Source organism: Hippocampus zosterae, chromosome 13 (genome assembly GCF_025434085.1).
Source record: "Hippocampus zosterae strain Florida chromosome 13, ASM2543408v3, whole genome shotgun sequence".
Lineage (NCBI taxonomy): Eukaryota > Metazoa > Chordata > Actinopteri > Syngnathiformes > Syngnathidae > Hippocampus > Hippocampus zosterae.
In genome coordinates this window covers 21,925,289-21,944,244 of record NC_067463.1, presented here as the reverse complement: position 1 = coordinate 21,944,244, position 18,956 = coordinate 21,925,289, and the positions used below count along the sequence as shown (strand labels likewise).

Genomic DNA, 18,956 nt, shown 5'->3' with positions numbered 1-18,956 from the left:
CGCAGGCCCGGGGAGAACATGCAAACTCCACACAGGGAGGCCGGAGCTGGAATCGAACCCGGTACCTCTGCACTGTGAAGCCGACGTGCTAACCACTGGACTACCGGGCCGCTCGAAGAATAGACATTGTTGCAACAACCAGGGATCGAACACTCAACCTCTGGTGGGGCGCTCCCTCACTCTACCACTGAGCCAAAGAGCCACTGAAATGAAAATGTAATGAGTAAAATACAATATCGTCAGAATGTCATGCTCATATTTCATTTACATTGTTATTAGTTTGAATTAATTTTTTTCCACAAAAGCACATTTAAAATATGGCAAATTAAAAAACGTGAATATATACAAATAATTTAGGTACCGGTAATCCGTTTACATTTTTTTCTCTTTTGAATTAAAACTTTGAAAAATAAGTCATAACTGAAATGTTTTGTAAAACACTTTGTTACAAATGTACCTTGTGAAAGCGCAATATTAAGATTCATAGGCAAACAATTTTCACATTATGATCTGCTCATCTTATTTGGACATTTTTTCTTAATTAAAATGCTGTTTCATCATCATTTACCTTCTACCCTCATTTCATTTTCCATTTTGAGATTTTATTCAAAACACGCACACACACACACACAAAAACCCAAGATTGATTTTATTTTAAAAATATACTTTTAATACAACAGCTGCATATAAATATTAAAATATACATTATACAGGTTTACAAGAAACACGCACACACACAAAACAGAACAAACCAAAAATAGGCGTCTATTTTTACGGCACTTCTGTATGTTTTTCCATCTTAAAGGTTGACAGAGTGACAAAAGGAGTTACATGTGTTAAAAGGTCCAAATACTACTGTAAGAGTACTGTAGTAGTGCGATTACCGAGGGAGGAAAGGGGTTTTACTGTACATTATTTGACATGACTGTGGTGGAATGTTTGCAATTATTGGCCAATGACGTCTTTTCAAGCTGACTGGTTTGTGGTCAAAGAGAGAGACTGTGTTTCAAACAAAATCGTAATATAAATAACATTTTATATTAAATCCGATGGGATGACATGAAAGTCGTCAAACTGCTTAGGTTGACTCTCTTGGTGCTCATCATCTGACTGGCTGACACATGGAAATATTTACAGTTAACGTCGACATTTTTGGTAATTAACAACCAAGTTGTTGGGGGGGTTTTTTTGCCACTCGGTGACATTGAAGAAAATGTTTGAAATTCAAAGTTTGAAAATTCTGCGGTTGCCCGAGATATTTGGCCTGAAATAGTGTCCCATTTTTGAAAGGAAGACAAAAAAATATATATATCATTCAATTCTCTTCATTTTCTTTTTGCGACAGCATACAAAAATTTGCGCGACATAAATTATGTTTTTCTTAACGGCTTTTTATTCAAATTTTACCAATGGAACAAAGAAAAAAATATTGCACGACAAAACAGAAAACTCTTCCCGCGTCTGGTGTCTGTTTTTATTTCTTACCTACAGAATTTCAAAGCTTAATCGTAAACAATTTCATTTGTTTTTGAGCTAGTTTTAAAAATGAATATTCTCCGGTTCTCAAACGGATGTTACGTTAAAATCGAATTGGTCACTCGGGATTCCAATGTCACGTAAACGGACGCAAAACATTCACAGGTCGATTCTCTGGCGAGTCAATCAGCAGCCGTTTGTTGCAGGGGGATAACCTTCTGCAAAATTCAGGATATCGAGAAACCATATTAAAAAAATAATAATAATAACAGTGGTGCCTTGACATACTGTACAAGCTGAATTTGTTCCACGTCCACCATCTTATCTCAAATCAGCTTTCGTCATTGAAATCAATTAAAATGCAATTAATGTGTTCCGGACCCCTGAAAAAAATGCTCTCTACGTTATTGTATGGTGTAAAAACAGAGTAATAACAGTTGCCACATTATAAAATGTTGGGGAAAACAGCTTTGCTTATGTTGGCTGTAATTCCACCATCTGGGTATAGATGGCAGACAAATGTTTTCAATGGTGTACATTTTGAGAGAGGAAAAATGAACAGGGCAAGATCAGCCTTACAGAAAGCGATGCCTCCAAGGTTCATTTTGGGCATAATTATGGTTTTCATATTTTGAGATAATACATTCGTTAGTTTGAAAAACAAAAACAAGGGTTGTTTACTGTAAACAGACCGTTCAGTACACTCTAAATACATTTTTTTGTCCTATCCATTGCTCTTGCTCGCTCTCTTTGTTATGTTTTAAATGCGTTTGATTATTTTAAGAGTAGTCGATAAAGCGAAGAGTAGTGGCTCGGATTTCGAAACGCGAAGACAATTGTATCTCAAGGCACGACTGTATTCTAATCGTTTTTTTAAAACTCATTAAAACACACTTCTTAAACACATTGTAAACGTATTTTCACACACGCACAAAAATTGCTACGCTACGAGGCTACGCTAGGCACTTAGTGGCGGCGCAAGCTAACTAACTAAGTGATGCTCCTCTGCCAGAAACCAGTCAGCGCTTCCCACTCGGCATCTTTTCATACTGCCGAGTTGAAAAAAAAGGTGCCAAGTTTTTTTTTTTTTGTTTTTTTTTCTTAAGGAGGACGCTCCGTCCTCTAGCAAGGTGCGTAGTTGTTTTCAAACCACAGTGCAAAAGGGTTCTTAATTTTTTTTTTTTTTTTTTATGTCCGACAACATTTAGAGACCTTGGACACGTTCGGTCTACAGCTTCACAGAAGAAAGGCAGACATGGCCAAAACATAACTCAACAATATGCATAACCCACAAGAAGTTGGGAATATTGGGCTTTGAAAGGACATTTCGGGGAGGGGGGGGGGGGGGGGGGGGATAAAATCCTCGAGAACCTTTGCATGTGAATTTGCAACTTTTGAATGCACACGTCCGACCGTCGAATGTTTTGGTATCGCTCTCCAACAAGGAATCGAATGTCACAAATTCCTTCGTTCAAAGACATCCCCGTCTTCGCCTTTCTGTGACTCCTCCAGTTTTCTCCGATAATTTGGGATTGTATTAGAAAATGGTATTTAAATCGTGCCGTTCCTGTTTTGACATCACGAGCCCCCCCGCAGAGAGCACCGAAGGAATCACAGAAAGTCACGCAAGCAAGCGGGCGTCCCCGGAAATGTTCACGGTTCAAATAGCGGTTGTGATTTTTGTCCCGTCAGCTTCTTGCTGTAGAGCAGCCAAGTTGTGCAACACAATGTAACAGGGAGACCGGAGGAGTCACAGAAAGGAATCAAAGTGCACGTTCTTGGAAATGTCCATGCATCAAAGCCCAATACTATCACAAATATTTTCTGCATGTGGGTGTGTGCATTATATATATCTATATATAGATATATATATATATAGAATATATATATATCTATATATATATAAAATAAGAGAAAAAAAATCATTATTTGCTCTCCAAGAGTGTCTAACTTTGTGGTTACAAAGGTAAGCTACATAATTAGGTGGGAGGGCCACACATAGGGGGCTGAAATGCATTTTTTTTTCCTTTATGAGGGGGCGGGGGGTCAAAGTGGGGGTGCATGCTGGTGCTTCAGTCAAAATAAAAGCAAATCAAAGCAAAACACTGGCAGCATGTGTGAGGTTTTGGTGTTTTTTTTTTCTCTTTGGTCGCTTTGGATTAAGTAAGGTGCAGCTTTTGAAACATAGTGGCAGGACAGGAATGGGGGGGGGTGGGCGTCTTAAAGCTGAGGGGTGGGGGTGGTGGGGTGTGTAGCTGCTGAAAAAAAAAAAAAAAAGGTAACCCCCTCATATCCTCGAAAATAGAGTTTCTCGAAATGGGGTCGGGAAAATAATTTAGTTGGGAAATGACATGAAAAATGTGGAGAGAAGAAAAGTCATAATTTTATCTTATATATTTTCAATTTGATTAAAATGATGAAGTATTGTTTTTTTTTCCTTTGCCAAAATAAAAGTAGAATTTACTTTGTCAGAGATAAAAGATGGTAAAACGTCTCAAATAGTGTTTGTGATATTTTTGAAGAAACAAGGCAAATATGAATATTGTTCAAGAAAAAAAGGTTGTGAAACTATTTTTTTTTCTAGATTAACAAATCGCATGGCTAAATATATCATTATTTCTGTAAGAATTTTAACTTTATCTAAATGTGTTACCCTAACATTCAATTTGTTCCCCAAATCAGAATTTTTATCTGGACATTCTACTCCGGCCCCCAATAATTTGAGTTAAGACATTAAAAATCGTCTTCTTAAATGAAATTGTTTTGGTAATATAATGCCCTTTTTTTAATTAAAAAATGTTTTTGGTGTGACTTTTTGTATTTTAACATTCCTATTTTTCTCAATAACAAAAAATTATATTTGTAATAACAGTACGCCCCCCCGCAAAAAATCTGAATTTGAGATCGTTACATTCACATTTTTTTTTCTTAAAAAAAAAAAAACTAAAACTAAAACATCAGAATTTTACGATTAGGACAATTTTTCTCTCATCCCAAACCTGAATTTAACAGAATTACATTTTCCATTGCTTGAAAAAGAAATCATAATTTATTGTAACATGGACATTTTTTCCCCTAAGCAATTTTATCGTCACATTACAAATGATGACACAAAAATGTTGATTTCCCATTTTTTAAACCACAAGATTATGACTTTTTTTTTTTAGTTTTCTACTCCAAAAATAATAATAAAAGAATATTCAAATTTGGTATTGTGACACTAGGACAGAACATTTATCTCCTGTGGCATTTTTAGGTAGACGCGGAAATCGTGTTTAACTCTTTTGAGGATGATGAGAGGGGGGAGCTTGGAAACATTCCTCCCCTCGACCCATCAAGTTTGAGAACCCCCTACTTTCAGCGCCCCCGACCCCCACGGACCACTACGGGCATCTACAGAACAGTGCAATATCTATTTATAGGCACAATGGGGTACAAGTACAGCACATGGCAAGGGGGGGGGGGAGAAAAGGGGGGGTACAGTATTTTACAAGAGCAGCATCCACTCAGACAGGGACATCCAAGGGGGTCGGGGTTTAGAGCACCGCCTCTTGGGGAGGCTCCTTGCGCTGACTGGGACCCCCGCTGGCCGCCAGGATCCTCTGCACGAAGTCTTTGGTCCGCCCGGCGACCAGAGGACCTGCGGTTGCCACGGCAACACACCCCGTACATTTACATCCGGCCCGGCCCACTCACGAAGAGGTTTTCAAATCTTAAGCTCGCTTATCCGCTAGTCGTTGTCTGCCTGTTTTGTTTTTGTGGGCGTCACGTTGTACCGTTTGTCGTAGACCGTCGCGCTCCTCTGAAAAACGTTTATCCAGGGGGGTGTCCAAAGTGGGCCCTCAAGGGCCGCTTGTCCTGCCCGTTTTCCAGCTCCCCCAGGAGCAACACACCCGATTCAAATCATCAAGATCGATCTAATGCTGCTTCATGAGCTGATCATCTGAATCAGGTGTGTTGCAGGCGGGAGAGCTGGAAAACAGGCAGGACAGTGGCCCCCCCCCCCCAGGCCCGGAGCTGGACATGTCTAGTTTATGCCCATTCTTCTCTTTTTTTTATTTTTTTTTATTTTTTACGTGAATGGAATGTACCAAACGCACACACTGGATTCACATAAAAAAAAAATAATAATGACAAAAATGGAAATACATGCTTATTATTATTATTTTTACTTTGTCAGGGCGGCATTACAAAAAAAAATTGTTTTACCTGGATGAATAAAGTTTAAAAAAAAGAAAGAAAAGAAAAAAACGAGTACAAGTTAAAAAAACGATTAGAATTAAGCGATACTTTGGAGGGAAAAAGTCTCATATTCTGAAATTTAAGATTTTTGGGGGGGATGTGGGGAGGGGGTGAGGAGGTGAAATTTTTCTCCATGTCAGAAATCCCACAAAAACTCCCCCCCCCCCCCCCCGGGAGAATCTTACATAATGCAGTCATGTTTTGGAGATTACAAAGTGAGAGGCCTCCAATAAAAATCGGATCAAGCAAACGCGCGCATGCCCGCACCGAATTCCGAGCGTGACTTGGCGTGTGTTCCTCACCACTGGATTGAGCGAGGATGTCCTCCAGGCGCCGCGTCATTCCTCGCTCGTCCGTGTCCTCTTCCTCGCCGCTTTCCACCTTCTGCCGGATCAGTTCCTTGATGCGCAGCAGCGCCCCCAGCAGGTTCTCTAAGGTCATGGCAGCCACAACACCACACAAAGCACGTGAATATGGAGAGAAAATGCCAAATGTGTCCAAGATCATCTTAAAATGACAACAGTGACATGGTATCGTTTCCCCAAGGGGAAAAAAAAGGCCAATTTTACAAAAAATTAAGTTTTTTTTTTTTTTACCTAAAAAGATATACCATAAAAAAGGTATGATGAGAATGAAGTTATTGTTGAGAGAAAACAAAATGTAACAAGTCATATTTTCTGAAGGGAAGGAAATAATCTTAAGAGAATTAAGTACTTTTACTTTGAAATAAAAAGTAATGACGATTGTTTTTTTTTTTTTACCGTTTCCAAAATAAATATAATGGCAATGGTTTTATTTCTTGAAATGAAATGTCATTAAAAAAGCATGGAAAAAAGGAATCGTTTGAATAAAAAAAAAGGGGGCGGGTGGTGAAATGTTTACTCTGAAACTTAAACAAGCAAAAAAATAAAAATAATACATTTAAAAATAACACCTCAGAGAATATTGCTATTTCTTAAGAGGTCAATTCTGACAATGAAGTGGTGTTTCTGCAGAACTTGGAAAAAGTCACAATCTTACATAATATTACAGATCAAAACCGATTAAAGCGTTCAAAAATGTGAGTTTATGACTCAGCGGCTAACTATGGCAAGAGAAGCCTTGAAAGTGTGTGTGTGTGTGTGTTTCCCTTAAAGTTTGTTGAGCCACTAAATCCTTGGCAAAGCAAACAGGATTGAGCGGAATGCCGTTTGCGGGGTGGGGGCGGAGGGGTTGGGGGGGGCAAAAGCGGTGGTAGGGTCACAAAAATTTTACAAGGACGAGAGGAGGCCATCACGTTTTTCGGATTCGTGGCATCGCCGATGACGTCGCGCTGCAACAACGAGCCGTTAGGATGCTCATGTGAGGCCTTCCAAAAGTATTGGGACGCCCTCAGCGACGAAAAGGGCTTCCGATTGGTCTCTCGGTTTCGGGTTAGCAGGTCAAACGAGCCCGGCGGAATCAAACGAGTCTTCCGAGTTGGGAGTTCCAACACAATGTCGGCGTTTCAAGTTAGGCTGAGAATTTCAAAGTTGGATTTCGAGACCGGGCCGGGACTTTAGATACAGATTCAAATTTGGGTATTACTGTGACGTAGACGTGGGAGCCCCACGCCGTGACATCAGACCAAAGCCTCCGATAGGAGATGAGCTGGCGGTGTCATTTCGTGCCCATTTTTATGATGATTTATATCCCGGTCGAAAATACTAAATTACTGGTACTAGTTACTGTAGGAGGGCGGCCCGGTAGTCCAGTGGTTAGCACGTGGGCTTCACAGTGCAGAGGTACCGGGTTCGATTCCAGCTCCGGCCTCCCTGTGTGGAGTTTGCATGTTCTTCCCGGGCCTGCGTGGGTTTTCTCCGGGTGCTCCGGTTTCCTCCCACATTCCAAAAACATGCTTGGCAGGCTGATTGGACGCTCTAAATTGTCCCTAGGTGTGAGTGTGAGTGTGAGCGTGGATGGTTGTTCGTCTATGTGTGCCCTGCGATTGGCTGGCAACTGATCCAGGGTGTCCCCCGCCTACTGCCCGAAGACGGCTGGGATAGGCTCCTGCACCCCCCGTGACCCTAATGAGGATTAAGCGGTTCAGAAAATGGATGGATGGATGGATAGTTACTGTAGGTTGCCTCCAAATATGGGCGAGCTGGCAACAAGGAGGGGGCGCTGTGGTCATTTTTGTGCGGCTAGGCTTTCGGGCCTCAAGTGAAGGTTGCGTTTCAAGGTAGTGCTTCAAATGAGGTTTTCCGTACTAGTTTAGCGTTTTAAGACAAGCTAAGGGGACCCAAATAGAGTTAGACGTGGTCATGGTCAAGGTTCATTCGGGTTTCAAGCGAGAGTTTGGGCTTTCAAATAGGTGACAATGTCCCACTTTAGTCTGTGTGTAAAAGGAGGAAAAAAAATGGAGGCTGCGTCGGCAGCATCGAGGTGCAAAGAATTTTTATATTTATATTTATATTTTTTTAAACTGACCATACTCCTGGTTGAGCCCCCACAGTTTAATCTTGTTGGCCTCATGCTGCGCCTTCTTCTTCAGACGGCACGCCCTGCAGCGCACAGGAAAAAACAGAAACAAGAGAAGGGCTTAGGCCAAGGAAGAGAAACACAAAGATGGAGAAAAAAAAACACGATTGACAATAAAGGCAAATAACCCCAAGAAACAATGTTGGACACGCGCAAGAGAATAAAATGATTTAGGCGCTGGTGGTCACAAATAAACATCAGGCCAGATATTTTTTTTTAAAAAAAACAAAAGGGAGATGAGAGAAGAGCGCAGAGGAAGAAAAGAGGGAGGAGAGAGAAAAGAGAGCACAAGCGCCATTCCCCGGATGGAAGAAGGACAGCGTGTTCTCCGGAGGGGATCGGCTTCCTCCCCCCCCCGCCCTCGCGTCGATGGCGGTGGCGCTCGTGAGCAAAAGCCACAATGAGCGCTCGCTGGCGGACACTCGAAAAGGGAAGCGGCAAACTTTTCCACGCGCTACGGAAAAAGCCTTCTGGACAACATTTTTCTGCTCGTCATGATCACATTGCCCGCCCGCCCTCCCTGCAAAGTAAGGCAATGTAAACTGAACACCCCCCCCCCACCCCCGCGCCTGAACTCCACATAACCTTCCCTCATCCTGTCTGCTTTCCCTCCACTTATCCCGTGCATCTGAGTCATCGGGACATTGGCAAAAAGGTCGCATTCAGGATTGTTTTCTTTTTGCGTTTTAACGCCGAGGTCGGGGTTTTCGATTTAAGGTTCCCAATCAGGGTGGGCGGGATTGAGCGCGAGGGCGACAAGCGCTACCTGGACGCCAGCTTGTTCTTCTCCTTGCGCGACCTGGCCCTGGCGAGGGCGGGGAGGTCGTTGACGGGCCCCATGCCGTCGATGGCGGCGTTCAGATTCTGCAGCTGCTCGCCGATGTTGTGCAGCTTCTGCGGGTTGGGAGTCAGGTCGCTGGCGTCCGTCTTGCGGGCCTTGCGTCGCCCCTTCTTGCCTGAAAGCAGGAAGACGCTTCAGAAATATTGCCGAGTCTTGCCGGCAAGGCAAGACATTTTGACAAGGCAAGACATTGTTTTTTTTTCCCCCCAGGGCATCAAATTGTCATTTTATTTTTATAATAGGAAAAAAAAAACCCTCAACTAAAATTGCATTTTTGTGAAATGCCTGAAATGATGCTAAGGCTACATTAGCGAACCTTGTCGTCGATACAACGTGCTGGGCAGCGTGCTGGAGCTCCATGACAGCGACCAATCGCCGCCTCCTTCTCCTCCTCCTCCTCCACACGTTTTCTTCTTGGCGGCAGACTCGCGGGAGCGCCGGTACTCCCAGAAGCAGCGGCGCTTGGACGGCCGCGCGCCCGCTGGCCTGGCAAGCTCCGCCTCCGCCTCTGCCAGTCAAAGCGCACGCAAAATAGGTGGTTAAAGCATCCGAGGCATGGTGAGGGTTTCAAATCAGAGTTTTGCGACAGGCGTAGGCCTTCAAAACTATCGATGAGGGGTTTCAAACTCGGCATCGGAGGATCGGGGGCTTCCTATTCGGCTGGGAGATTGAGAAACGGAAGCGATTGGCGAATGCTAAAGCGGAACAACAAACCCCAGACAGAATTTTTCCGAGGCAGCGGGAAAAACAAGAGCGTGGCTAAAAATGACATCAGCTCTGACTAAAAACTACACGCACAAGACGACGCCTGGGCTCGGACTCTGGTTACAACCATCTCATACACACGCGCGCACAAACACACACGCACACACATTCCTGTAAGACTGTATTTGTGAGGTCCGGGTACAGATGTACAGATATGACGTGACACAATTTATTGTTCCCTTGTTCCCTACACACACACACACGATTTTTTTTATATAATGCGACGTCTGGCCCAGTCTGCACAGAATGACATTGTCTGAACTCTCCTTGCCCTTCCAGCTACTGTCGTTCAGTTAAGAACACACACACACACACACACGCACAAACGTGCACGTGACACACATCCACCAAGAAAAGAGGTCGACTAGAGTGCGCCTGCATACGTAAGATCTCTAAATATATTTTAGGCTGTGTGGTGATGGAAATGACACGTTAGACAGAGTTTATGAGGAATTTATGGAAATGTGCATGCTTGTGTGTAGTGTAGCGCGTTTACATTAGCGTTAGGACTGCATTTCCTGGTTGGTTCAATAGGGGGATTTTTTTTGTTGTTTTTTTGGTTTCTAGATACCGAATGTTGTTTGGATTATCACAGCCGTCCCTGTCTGATATTCGTATCGGACATTAGACATTAAGGTCACAAATTAGTAATGTGGGTTAATGTTTCAGGGTAGGGCTGGAGGACTATTGTAGGCTGAAGGTTTCAGAGTGAGGTTGAGGGCAAAGGTTCAACTTAACGTTTCAAAGACGACGTCAAAAGTTCAAGACGGCGATTAGGGTTTCATTAGCCGGCCCATTTAATCAGCTGATATTTGCTCTTAAAATCGGCAGATGTTTTTCCATTTTAAATTCAAGGCTCCATGCAAGGCCCCTCCCATTCAAGACAGCACAAGTACCCGTACATTTTTTCACAACCCACGCACGTGTGACCGGTAAATATGCGAATTTTCTTCAAAACATTCATTTTAATACTGTTGAATATTTTTTGGGGGGGTACTGACATACGCGGGCTCCACACTTCAGGCCATTAATGAGTTTCGCAGTGAAAACGAGTGGACCCGAATATTGACTTGGCAAGTCGATTTACAGTGCGGGCCCCTAAATTTTCTGCTTGCGTGCCGCTAAAATTTCAGGTTAGGTTAGTCACTGCACTTAAAAGAAAAAAACAAAAGCCTTCTGAAGCCTTTTTCTTTTCTTTTTTTTTTTGGTACACATTGCAACATATGACAAAGACATGACATTCAAAAAAAAAAAAAAAAGCACACAACATAAATAAATAAATGATCAGCCGATTAATCAGTCATCAGTGTTTTGTTCTGCCAAATATCATTTTGTGCCTCAAGAAATCCATAAAGGTTTGAAGCGTGGGTTTCAAGTCTGGGTTAATGTTTCAAAAGCGTATTTCAAGACAAATGTTGGGGTTTGGATTCCGGCTTTGTAGCCTGCGTTCTGTGTTGAAATAAGGTTTTGAAGCCTTGCACGTTCACGGGCAGTACAGATGTTGTGAACTTATTTTTACAGTGTGTAGCGTATTCCTTTTTTTTTCTCCCTAGGATGTTTTGTCGCGTGTTCCGCTCCATTGAGATGTTAGTGTGAGGTTGGTTTCCTTCTGGGAAGTGACTCTAGCAAAGCGGGATATTGTTGATGTTGTCCGGGAAGTACCGCCGCAGCTTCAGTGTGTACCCGCGCCCGCGCACTAGGCCGCGTAAAATATACGACGTGGTCTGAGGTCTGGAACGGACATAGCGCGGGACGCTTTAAAAAAAAAAAAAAAAACTCACCGCACTCCGTTTCCGATGAGCTCGAGAGGTCGGCTGCAGTCTCCTCCTCTAGCTCCTCATCCTCATCTTCTTCTTCCTCATCCTCGTCCTCCTCGTCCAGCTTGCCCTCCCCGTCCGCCTGTTCCTGCTGCGCCTCCTCCCGCTGCGGCTGCGCCTCCCCCTGCACGCCGTAAGTGATGGCCGGCTCTCCTCCCTGACTGAGGGAGTAGTTGTGCTCCTCGCTGCAGTGCTCCAGGGGTAAACCCGATGCCGGCGCCTCCTGGTGGTCCTCCTTCGGCGTCCCCTGAGGCGGGACTATGGCCTGGTAACAAAAATTAAAAGTCTAATCTTAAAAGTATGTTTATCTGTTACAAATGCCGTATGCAAAGAAAAAAAATAAAAATAATAAAATAATACAAAAAAAATTCATTTGACAAATTTGTTCAATGCTAAAGGGATGGATTTTTTTTTTAAGATTCACAGAAAAATAAATGTAAAAATTTATCAAGTATGAAAATATTTGTTAGTTACGGGCCTCATGGAGTTTTTAAGTTAGTGTACCAAAGATCATGCGAGTCAAGTCCCCGCTAAATTTTAAGCAGGTCAAGTCATAATACGGGTCATAATTCGAGCCTAACAAGCGTCAAACTCAAGTGGAGTCTTCCAGAAGTTTTCGACAAATAGTTGCCTAGCGTCCGACTGTTGTCTCACCTGTGACTGGAGCACCTCGACAGTCTTCTCCTTCCTCACATCTCCGTCCTGTCCTGGTCCCACACCAACCGACTCGTCTTTGGTCGTCCTCTCGGGCGGCTTGTCCTCCTCTCGGCTCCGCCCCCATCGGCCCATGAGCACGGCGTCCTCGGAGGCCACGCCCAAACCCAACTTTGTGTACCGAGACATCTCGTCCAGAGCCGACACGTCCCAGCGTTCGGCGTGCAGATCCTCACCCAGGCCCCCGTCGTCCACGAGGTCACTGAGCAGCTCAAAAGGCCGTTTGCGGGGGGATGCCGGTGAACCCAGCATGAGGAGAATGCTCTGGACGGGGAAAAAAAAAAAGAAAAAGACGTTACCAAAAAAAAAAAAAAAATCCCAGGTTTGAAATTAAGGTTATCAACGAAGTTTGAGGTTTCATATGAAGGTTTGTCGTGTGGGAATTGAGGTGCACACCTGGTCGTACTCCGTCCTGCCCCCTTGTGGTGACATGGCCATTGGGTAGTGGCTGAGTAGAGTCCGATGACCTCCATATGCCTCGCCAAAAGCAGGCTCCATGCCATTCATACCCGGCTGAGGGAGGGAGGGGGGGGGACAACCACATTGAGCAAAGACGGCCAAGCGAAGGGGCTCGACCTGACACTACTTTACCTGAGGCATGCCCGAGGCCTTGGAGGGGCGGGGTCAGGTCGTAGCCACAAAATCCCGCCTGGTCGGTTAGACTGCAGAAATGTACGATTATACAGTCAGTCAGTCAAGTACAAATGTGAAAAAACACAGACGCGCAACATAGCCAAAATGAACTTCTAATGGCCGCCAAACCAAATTGAAGCTCTTCCAGAGAATTTTCAGGCATGGCTCCTTGTAATTTTTTTTGTGGATTTTTTTTTCATGATTGACCTGTCCAACCATTTTGCAAAGGGACACTGGCTCGTCACAAGGGATGACGATTTTTCAAAAGGAGCCTTAAAAAAAAAATAAAACAGACACCTTCCTGTATCTTTTCAGGAATGGCGTCTTCAGACGTTTTTGCTGGCTTATCTCATAACCGAGATGTCTACCAAATTCCACGCTTCTCGGCTTCATATTTGAAAAAAACAAGAACTCCCGTTATTGTAGCTTTCACTGGTGGATGACAGTAGCGGATCATACCGAGTGGCTAATGATTGTATTACCTCAGAATCACAGTTGAGACGGTCAAGAGGTTGACCGTTCTTCACATGACGCAGCCTCGCAGCTCACTGACAAGAAAAACAAGAAGACAGAAACAGGAAGTTGAAGACGGCTTCAGCGGAAGGTCACAACAACCAAAGCGAACCGCCGATTCTTGGCGGGGGATACCGCGACTACATGCAGCTAGCCATCAAGTTATGCCCACAACCCGAAAAAAAAAAAAAAGCATCTTCCCAGAAGTATGCTTTGCGTTATTTGGGCTACAACGGATCTGCCGTGCGCATGCAGCAAAATAACGCGTAAAACAGGCGGCACCGTCGTCTGTCACAGAACTTGATAACGTGGCTAACGACACTCAAATGCGGCTAGGAGATTTTTTCCACCATATTGACTCACCGGTTTTACTGACCCAATGCCAAGACTGTTTTAATAGTTTCACCTCTCTCGCACATTTAAAGTTATTAAAAACAGTTTTTCCAAGTATGCTTTGGAGAGGTCGAAAAACCTTTGCGAGTGGGGGTCTGCAGCGCTAAATGTATCTGATTGAACTCTTCCTGACAGTTTTTTTAAAGTTACAAATAGATGTAAAACGTCTTTCCACAGCTTTGGTTTGATTTTCACAGACAGGCCATAAAGATTTGCTTTCAGATTATGAATAACATTGGGTCTCACGATGGCATACTGTGGAGGGGGGGGGGGGGGCTGTCGCTAACGTTCCCTCCTTGTGGTCGGATTCCACCAATCAGATTGCAGGAGCGTGCCAAAAAGTGAGATTCCACCGCAGGGGGGAGGCGGCGGAGGGAAGTGGTGTGATGATGAAACACAGAGTAATACGAGTTCACAAAAAAACACAAACACTCACGGTTGCTCTACCGCTTGCGACCTGTCAACAATTTGGAGAGAAAAAAAAAAGCGGCTCCCGCTTGACCTGGTTTGGGAGAACAATGCTACAACGCTCGCTGTCGGCGGACTGAGCCGAGGAATGAGGAAATGAGCCCGGGCAGGGCAGCGGTGATAGGGCCTTGTTGGCACACCTCGTGGAAAAGTCACATTTGGCAAACGGCGGCGGCAGCCAGCTTACCAACGCACACAATAAAGAGGGCAACAAATGGTCCAAAGCACGAGTTTGGCAAAGCTAGGCCCTTGACATTCGGCTCGTTCCGTTCTGTAAGCCGGCAGACCTCCAGAATTATGTCCCATTTCATTTGTTGCGTTCATAAAGCTCAATCTGATGGTTTTATATATATATAGATATATATACACATAACTAGGTCACAAAATCAAATCAGGATAACGCAATTTTGGGTCTTTAGCAATAGGATACTCTGACCAGCAACACAGTCGACGAGCGGTTTGCCAGGAGAGGCTCTCACACACTCACAACAACCCAAGTGAGGACAAACACAATAGAATATGAACAAGTGCTTTTGGAGGACCATTTTGTGCTTGGAATTTGTAGAGACCCCCTAAAAAAAAAAAAAAAAAAAGACCAAGCTGGACAGTTCGGACTTTTGTTTGAAATGATCCCAAAATCAGCCTTTCTTGAATGGGTTTTAAAAAAGAGAGATCTCTGAAATCTCTAACTCGCTGAATACTTGATAGTCTCTCTCCAGAATGAAGAGGTTTAAATTTGGAAACGCTAACATTTTGTGTTTGGTTCTTTTCTTTCCAATTTTAAACAACAGCAGAAAATTGGAAGAAAATCCAAGAGGTGATGGGTGGATTCACGGTTGATTTCATTTTCGACGGATTAACCCCGACATCCTGGTAGCATCGTGCTCGGTTCGCGTTCGTTACTCAGTAGGTCACACACAGTGACATGATTCTATTTTCTCAAAGGTAACAGGCCGGCTGAAATGAAAGGCATGCGGAAGAAGCCGCCGGTGTGTTGTGTGGACATTCAGCATGGAGCAAAGGGTCCGAAGGTCTCCGAGCTCATAAACACAATGACAACGGCTTGTCAACAAGGTCTCGATGCAAAGCTAATACACTGCGTTTCCAAACACCATTGATGCTTATGTAACCATGCACCTTTACAGCCAACGACATGGCATTTACACAACAATTACACATGGCCGTCTCAAAATTCACGGGCCGTGTCCTCCGAAGGCCACATTTAACGTCGTTTCCGGCGCAGCTTCCAAATTCTAGAAAAGATGATTCGCAGGCTGGGTCCTTTGACGCCTTCAATGGCTTCTCCTCATGTAGCCGCCGTGGGCCGCATAAAGCGCAGTGAATTTAATCAGGCTTAAATGTAAATTTTGAAACAACGTGGGGGGTCGAGTCGTGCCGGAAGGGATGTCATGCGGCCTTCGGGAGGACGCAGCCTGTGAATTTGGACTCAACGGACTTCTCAAAAAAAAAAAAAAAAACATGGCACCGCGTGTTTCTTTGACACATCTTGTGTTGGGAATCGTTCACTCAGTTCCCACTGTCAAATTACTATCAAGGAATTTTTACATCATGATGTCATCAGTCGTACAAAAAAAAAAAAAAAAAACTATTTCGGAACTCTCACCTCTCAACTCTCACTCTTTAATAGCTTGTATATAAATAGTTTTGTGTATCTGGAGTGTGAGAACTGAAGTGTTCTTGATGCACAGATGACATTAGCTAGTGACGAGTGGCGCATCCTCGATTGTTGACCAGGTGGGGCTGAAATTCACATTTGGGGATCAAAACAGCTCAGTCGCTGGTTGCCGTGGTAACGCAAAGCCGTATTATGTCCCCTCCTTCTCCCATGAGGCTATAACGTTAACGCCAAATGCTAAATAGATTGACGGCGCTGGTGGAGATGGAGCTAAGCGCAGTACTGTTAGCCTCCCCGTGCGTCGAAGAGAGCGGCATTTTTAGGCGACAACTCTATGACACGAAAGAACAATCATGAAAAACAAAAGCTAAGTAGAGATGCGGTGTTGTTGGGTGCATGTAAGCTGCAATACCATAGCCAAATGCAGATTAACTTTTTCCCCAAAACGACCAGCTGAAACATTTTGGAATTTAAGCATTTTTTTAATTTAAAAGAAGCCCCAAAGTCACAATGGCATTCATGCCTCCATCCTGGAATCTTAAATTGTTTCGTCCGTCCATTTGTGATGTTCTCCGCCAGCTACCAAAATAGATGCATTATTATTATTATAGACGCACTATTTTGGGAATTACCGTATTTTCACGACTATAAAGCGCCATTAAAAGTATTACATTTTCTCCAAAATGGACAGGACGCCTTATGATGCGGAGCGTCTTGTGTATGCGCCGAGTTCCAAAACCTGAGTGACAGCCGACATGCGGGGGAGAAGTCCGCCAATGAGTGAAGGTTGGGCGTGTAAGTGGACGCTAAAGGGACGCCGCAAGAAGGTACCAACACCTGTATAGATTGTGGCTATGTGAATTGTTGCAAAACAACTTCGGTTTTGGTTTCTAAGAAGCCCCGAAAATAAATGTATTGTATTGTATTGTAATTCTGATACAGAGGATGAGGACTTTGATGGATTTCTGGGTGATGATTGATCGAAAAACGTGAGTACATTGTACGATGGCAAAATAAAATACAACGGAACTCAGTTTTGCTTCCGTTGCCTTTTTAAAAACGTGTTTTTAGCTTGTATCTGTATGTCTTGGCATGCTACCGTATGCTTCAAGCTAACATGTTTTTAGTAGACAATAAAAAAAAATAAAAAATAGTAGACAACAGCATAAGTCAGTCATTAAATGTGGAAAGTTGGTCTTCCAAACATAAATTAATGCACAAATACGATCTGGTTTAAATATGGACTCTTATCAGTGTATTAGACTGCAAGTCCTTGTCGGCCATGTGACCAGACAAAGAATTTAGCAGCAGGGGGGGCTCTTAAAAAAGCTCTGTGCTAAGAAAAAGGCAGCTTGTTGATGTGTGGATAGAGGGGAAATTCTTAAAAGAAAGTGAAAGCAGCGACTGCAGTGAACCGATCGGGCTCGAGAGGCCTGCGTTGGTCGCGGCGTGGCCGAGAGACGCGCGCGAGACGAGGGGAAAAAGTGGGAGGGACCGGCGTCTCTGTCTGAAGGACAACCTGCCACATTTCACCCCCAAAATGTGCAAGAGAATATATATTATCTCCCATAAAAAATTTAAATGGTAATTTAAGTGTCTCTAAGGACACAAATATGCCCTGAGTTACACGCCTTTTAGTGTCCTTGGGAGCATCGGTTCTCCTCGAACAAGTGGCCCTGTTCAACGTCGTCTCTCGGTCGTCATGTCAGCCACCTCCTCTCTCCCTTTCCCCTACAAAACCCCTCCGCGGGAAACACAAATCAAGCGAAGCTTGCGACGCAGCTAATGGGCAAGGACGGCGCCGTGTGCCCGCACAGCTGGAAGCCGGAGGAGCTGACAACCAGGAGCGGTGGACTTGGGAGGACGAGAGCAGCTCGGCCCCGCGAAGGTGGCAGTCGGCCGGCCAGCCGCGGGTCGAGAGTGGCGGCGGGGAACAAACACCCCAACTCCCCAATTCATCTCCCAACACTTTAACTCCGGTTTATAGGACTTAGCCAACGATTAGTTGTAATAATATTCCATACGTCTTACCGGGAAGCACTCGCCGTGCTTGGCGGAGCTGGCAGACAATAAACACGGGCCCGCAGCTGGCACTGCCACCGGATGTCCAACATGAATTGTTAATACGACCCATTTGGAGGCGCCCACTTTCCACGAGTGGCACATTTTTCGTTTGGGTTTGTGTTAAACATAAATAACGCAAGTGTAGTATAATACAAAATAAGGACATAAACTGTGTCCACCTGCCGCCAAGGCCCGGAACACCAACACGAACACGACCCCGGCTACAATTTAGCCACCAAAATGCCACCCCCGCCCAAAAACTGAACACAACCCGACTAAAACAGCTTCCACCACTTTGTAAAGACAATATAATGTTTCAAAAGGCACAACAAGTACTCGCGGGCAACTTTTAAATAAATAATAAACATCTAACTTTCCTTGCATGATTAGGTGTCTCGTCTACATAGATTTTCTTATATATACCAACGAGAGCATTTAAAACTATTTAAAATATACAGTGGTTTGATTACTAATCCGCTAAAAGTGAATGTTTGCGTGTTTAAACGGGAGTGGGGGTGTGATGCAAGGCGAAGTGGGCTTACCTTTCCGTGTCCTCAGATGTCCCCTTTCGCTGGAGTGAAGTGAAGGCTACTCCGGACCCTAGATAAGAAACAAAAATGTCCGCCTTGGTGTGCATCCCTTTGCTTGGTGCTTGTTTTGGGAGAAGGACATGCACAATCTATCTCGAGACGGCAGTGGAAGAGTAGACCGACCTTAGTGGACACTGCTCGGCCGGGAATTCCTGCTCTCAGCCCGGGGGAGGATGGCTCGTTTACGTCGGGCTTAGCTGCGCTGTACGGCGGATCCACTAGAAACAGACAGCGGATGTGTGGCTGGTGGACTGCCCCCCCTCCTTCTCCTAGTCGTCCTGTCTCCCCGGCCTCCAGTCGAGGGA

The 18,956-nt window shown here is 44.4% G+C and overlaps 1 protein-coding gene across 2 annotated transcripts; it reads right to left on the bottom strand.

The window, feature by feature from the left end:
• Positions 1-647: 647 nt before the first annotated feature.
• On the bottom strand, positions 648-18,943 carry LOC127613411 (CREB3 regulatory factor-like). 2 transcript variants are annotated; one of them, XM_052084429.1, is made up of 12 exons: positions 18,775-18,943; positions 18,604-18,661; positions 13,470-13,535; positions 12,946-13,016; positions 12,751-12,867; positions 12,295-12,618; positions 11,605-11,905; positions 9,375-9,566; positions 8,984-9,173; positions 8,167-8,240; positions 6,021-6,149; positions 648-5,116 (listed from the first exon to the last, which is right to left on the bottom strand). In XM_052084429.1, the coding sequence occupies exons 4-12, from the start codon at positions 12,952-12,954 to the stop codon at positions 5,013-5,015; spliced, it is 1,440 nt and encodes a 479-aa protein (XP_051940389.1). In that variant the 5' UTR covers positions 12,955-13,016; positions 13,470-13,535; positions 18,604-18,661; positions 18,775-18,943; the 3' UTR covers positions 648-5,012. The 2 variants fall into 2 exon arrangements, with proteins under 2 accessions (XP_051940389.1, XP_051940390.1); XM_052084430.1 differs by lacking the exon at positions 648-5,116 and having other exon boundaries at positions 8,984-9,165.
• Positions 18,944-18,956: the final 13 nt, after the last annotated feature.

What these genes read in the sequence shown, in the direction of transcription:
- LOC127613411 (XM_052084429.1), bottom strand. An exon ending in TCGAGGTGCTCCAGTCACAG is followed by an intron (nt 11,906 to 12,294) that starts GTGAGACAACAG and finishes TTTTGTTACCAG; the next exon opens with GCCATAGTCCCGCCTCAGGG. An exon ending in CATCCTCGCTCAATCCAGTG is followed by an intron (nt 5,117 to 6,020) that starts GTGAGGAACACA and finishes TGGCAACCGCAG; the next exon opens with GTCCTCTGGTCGCCGGGCGG.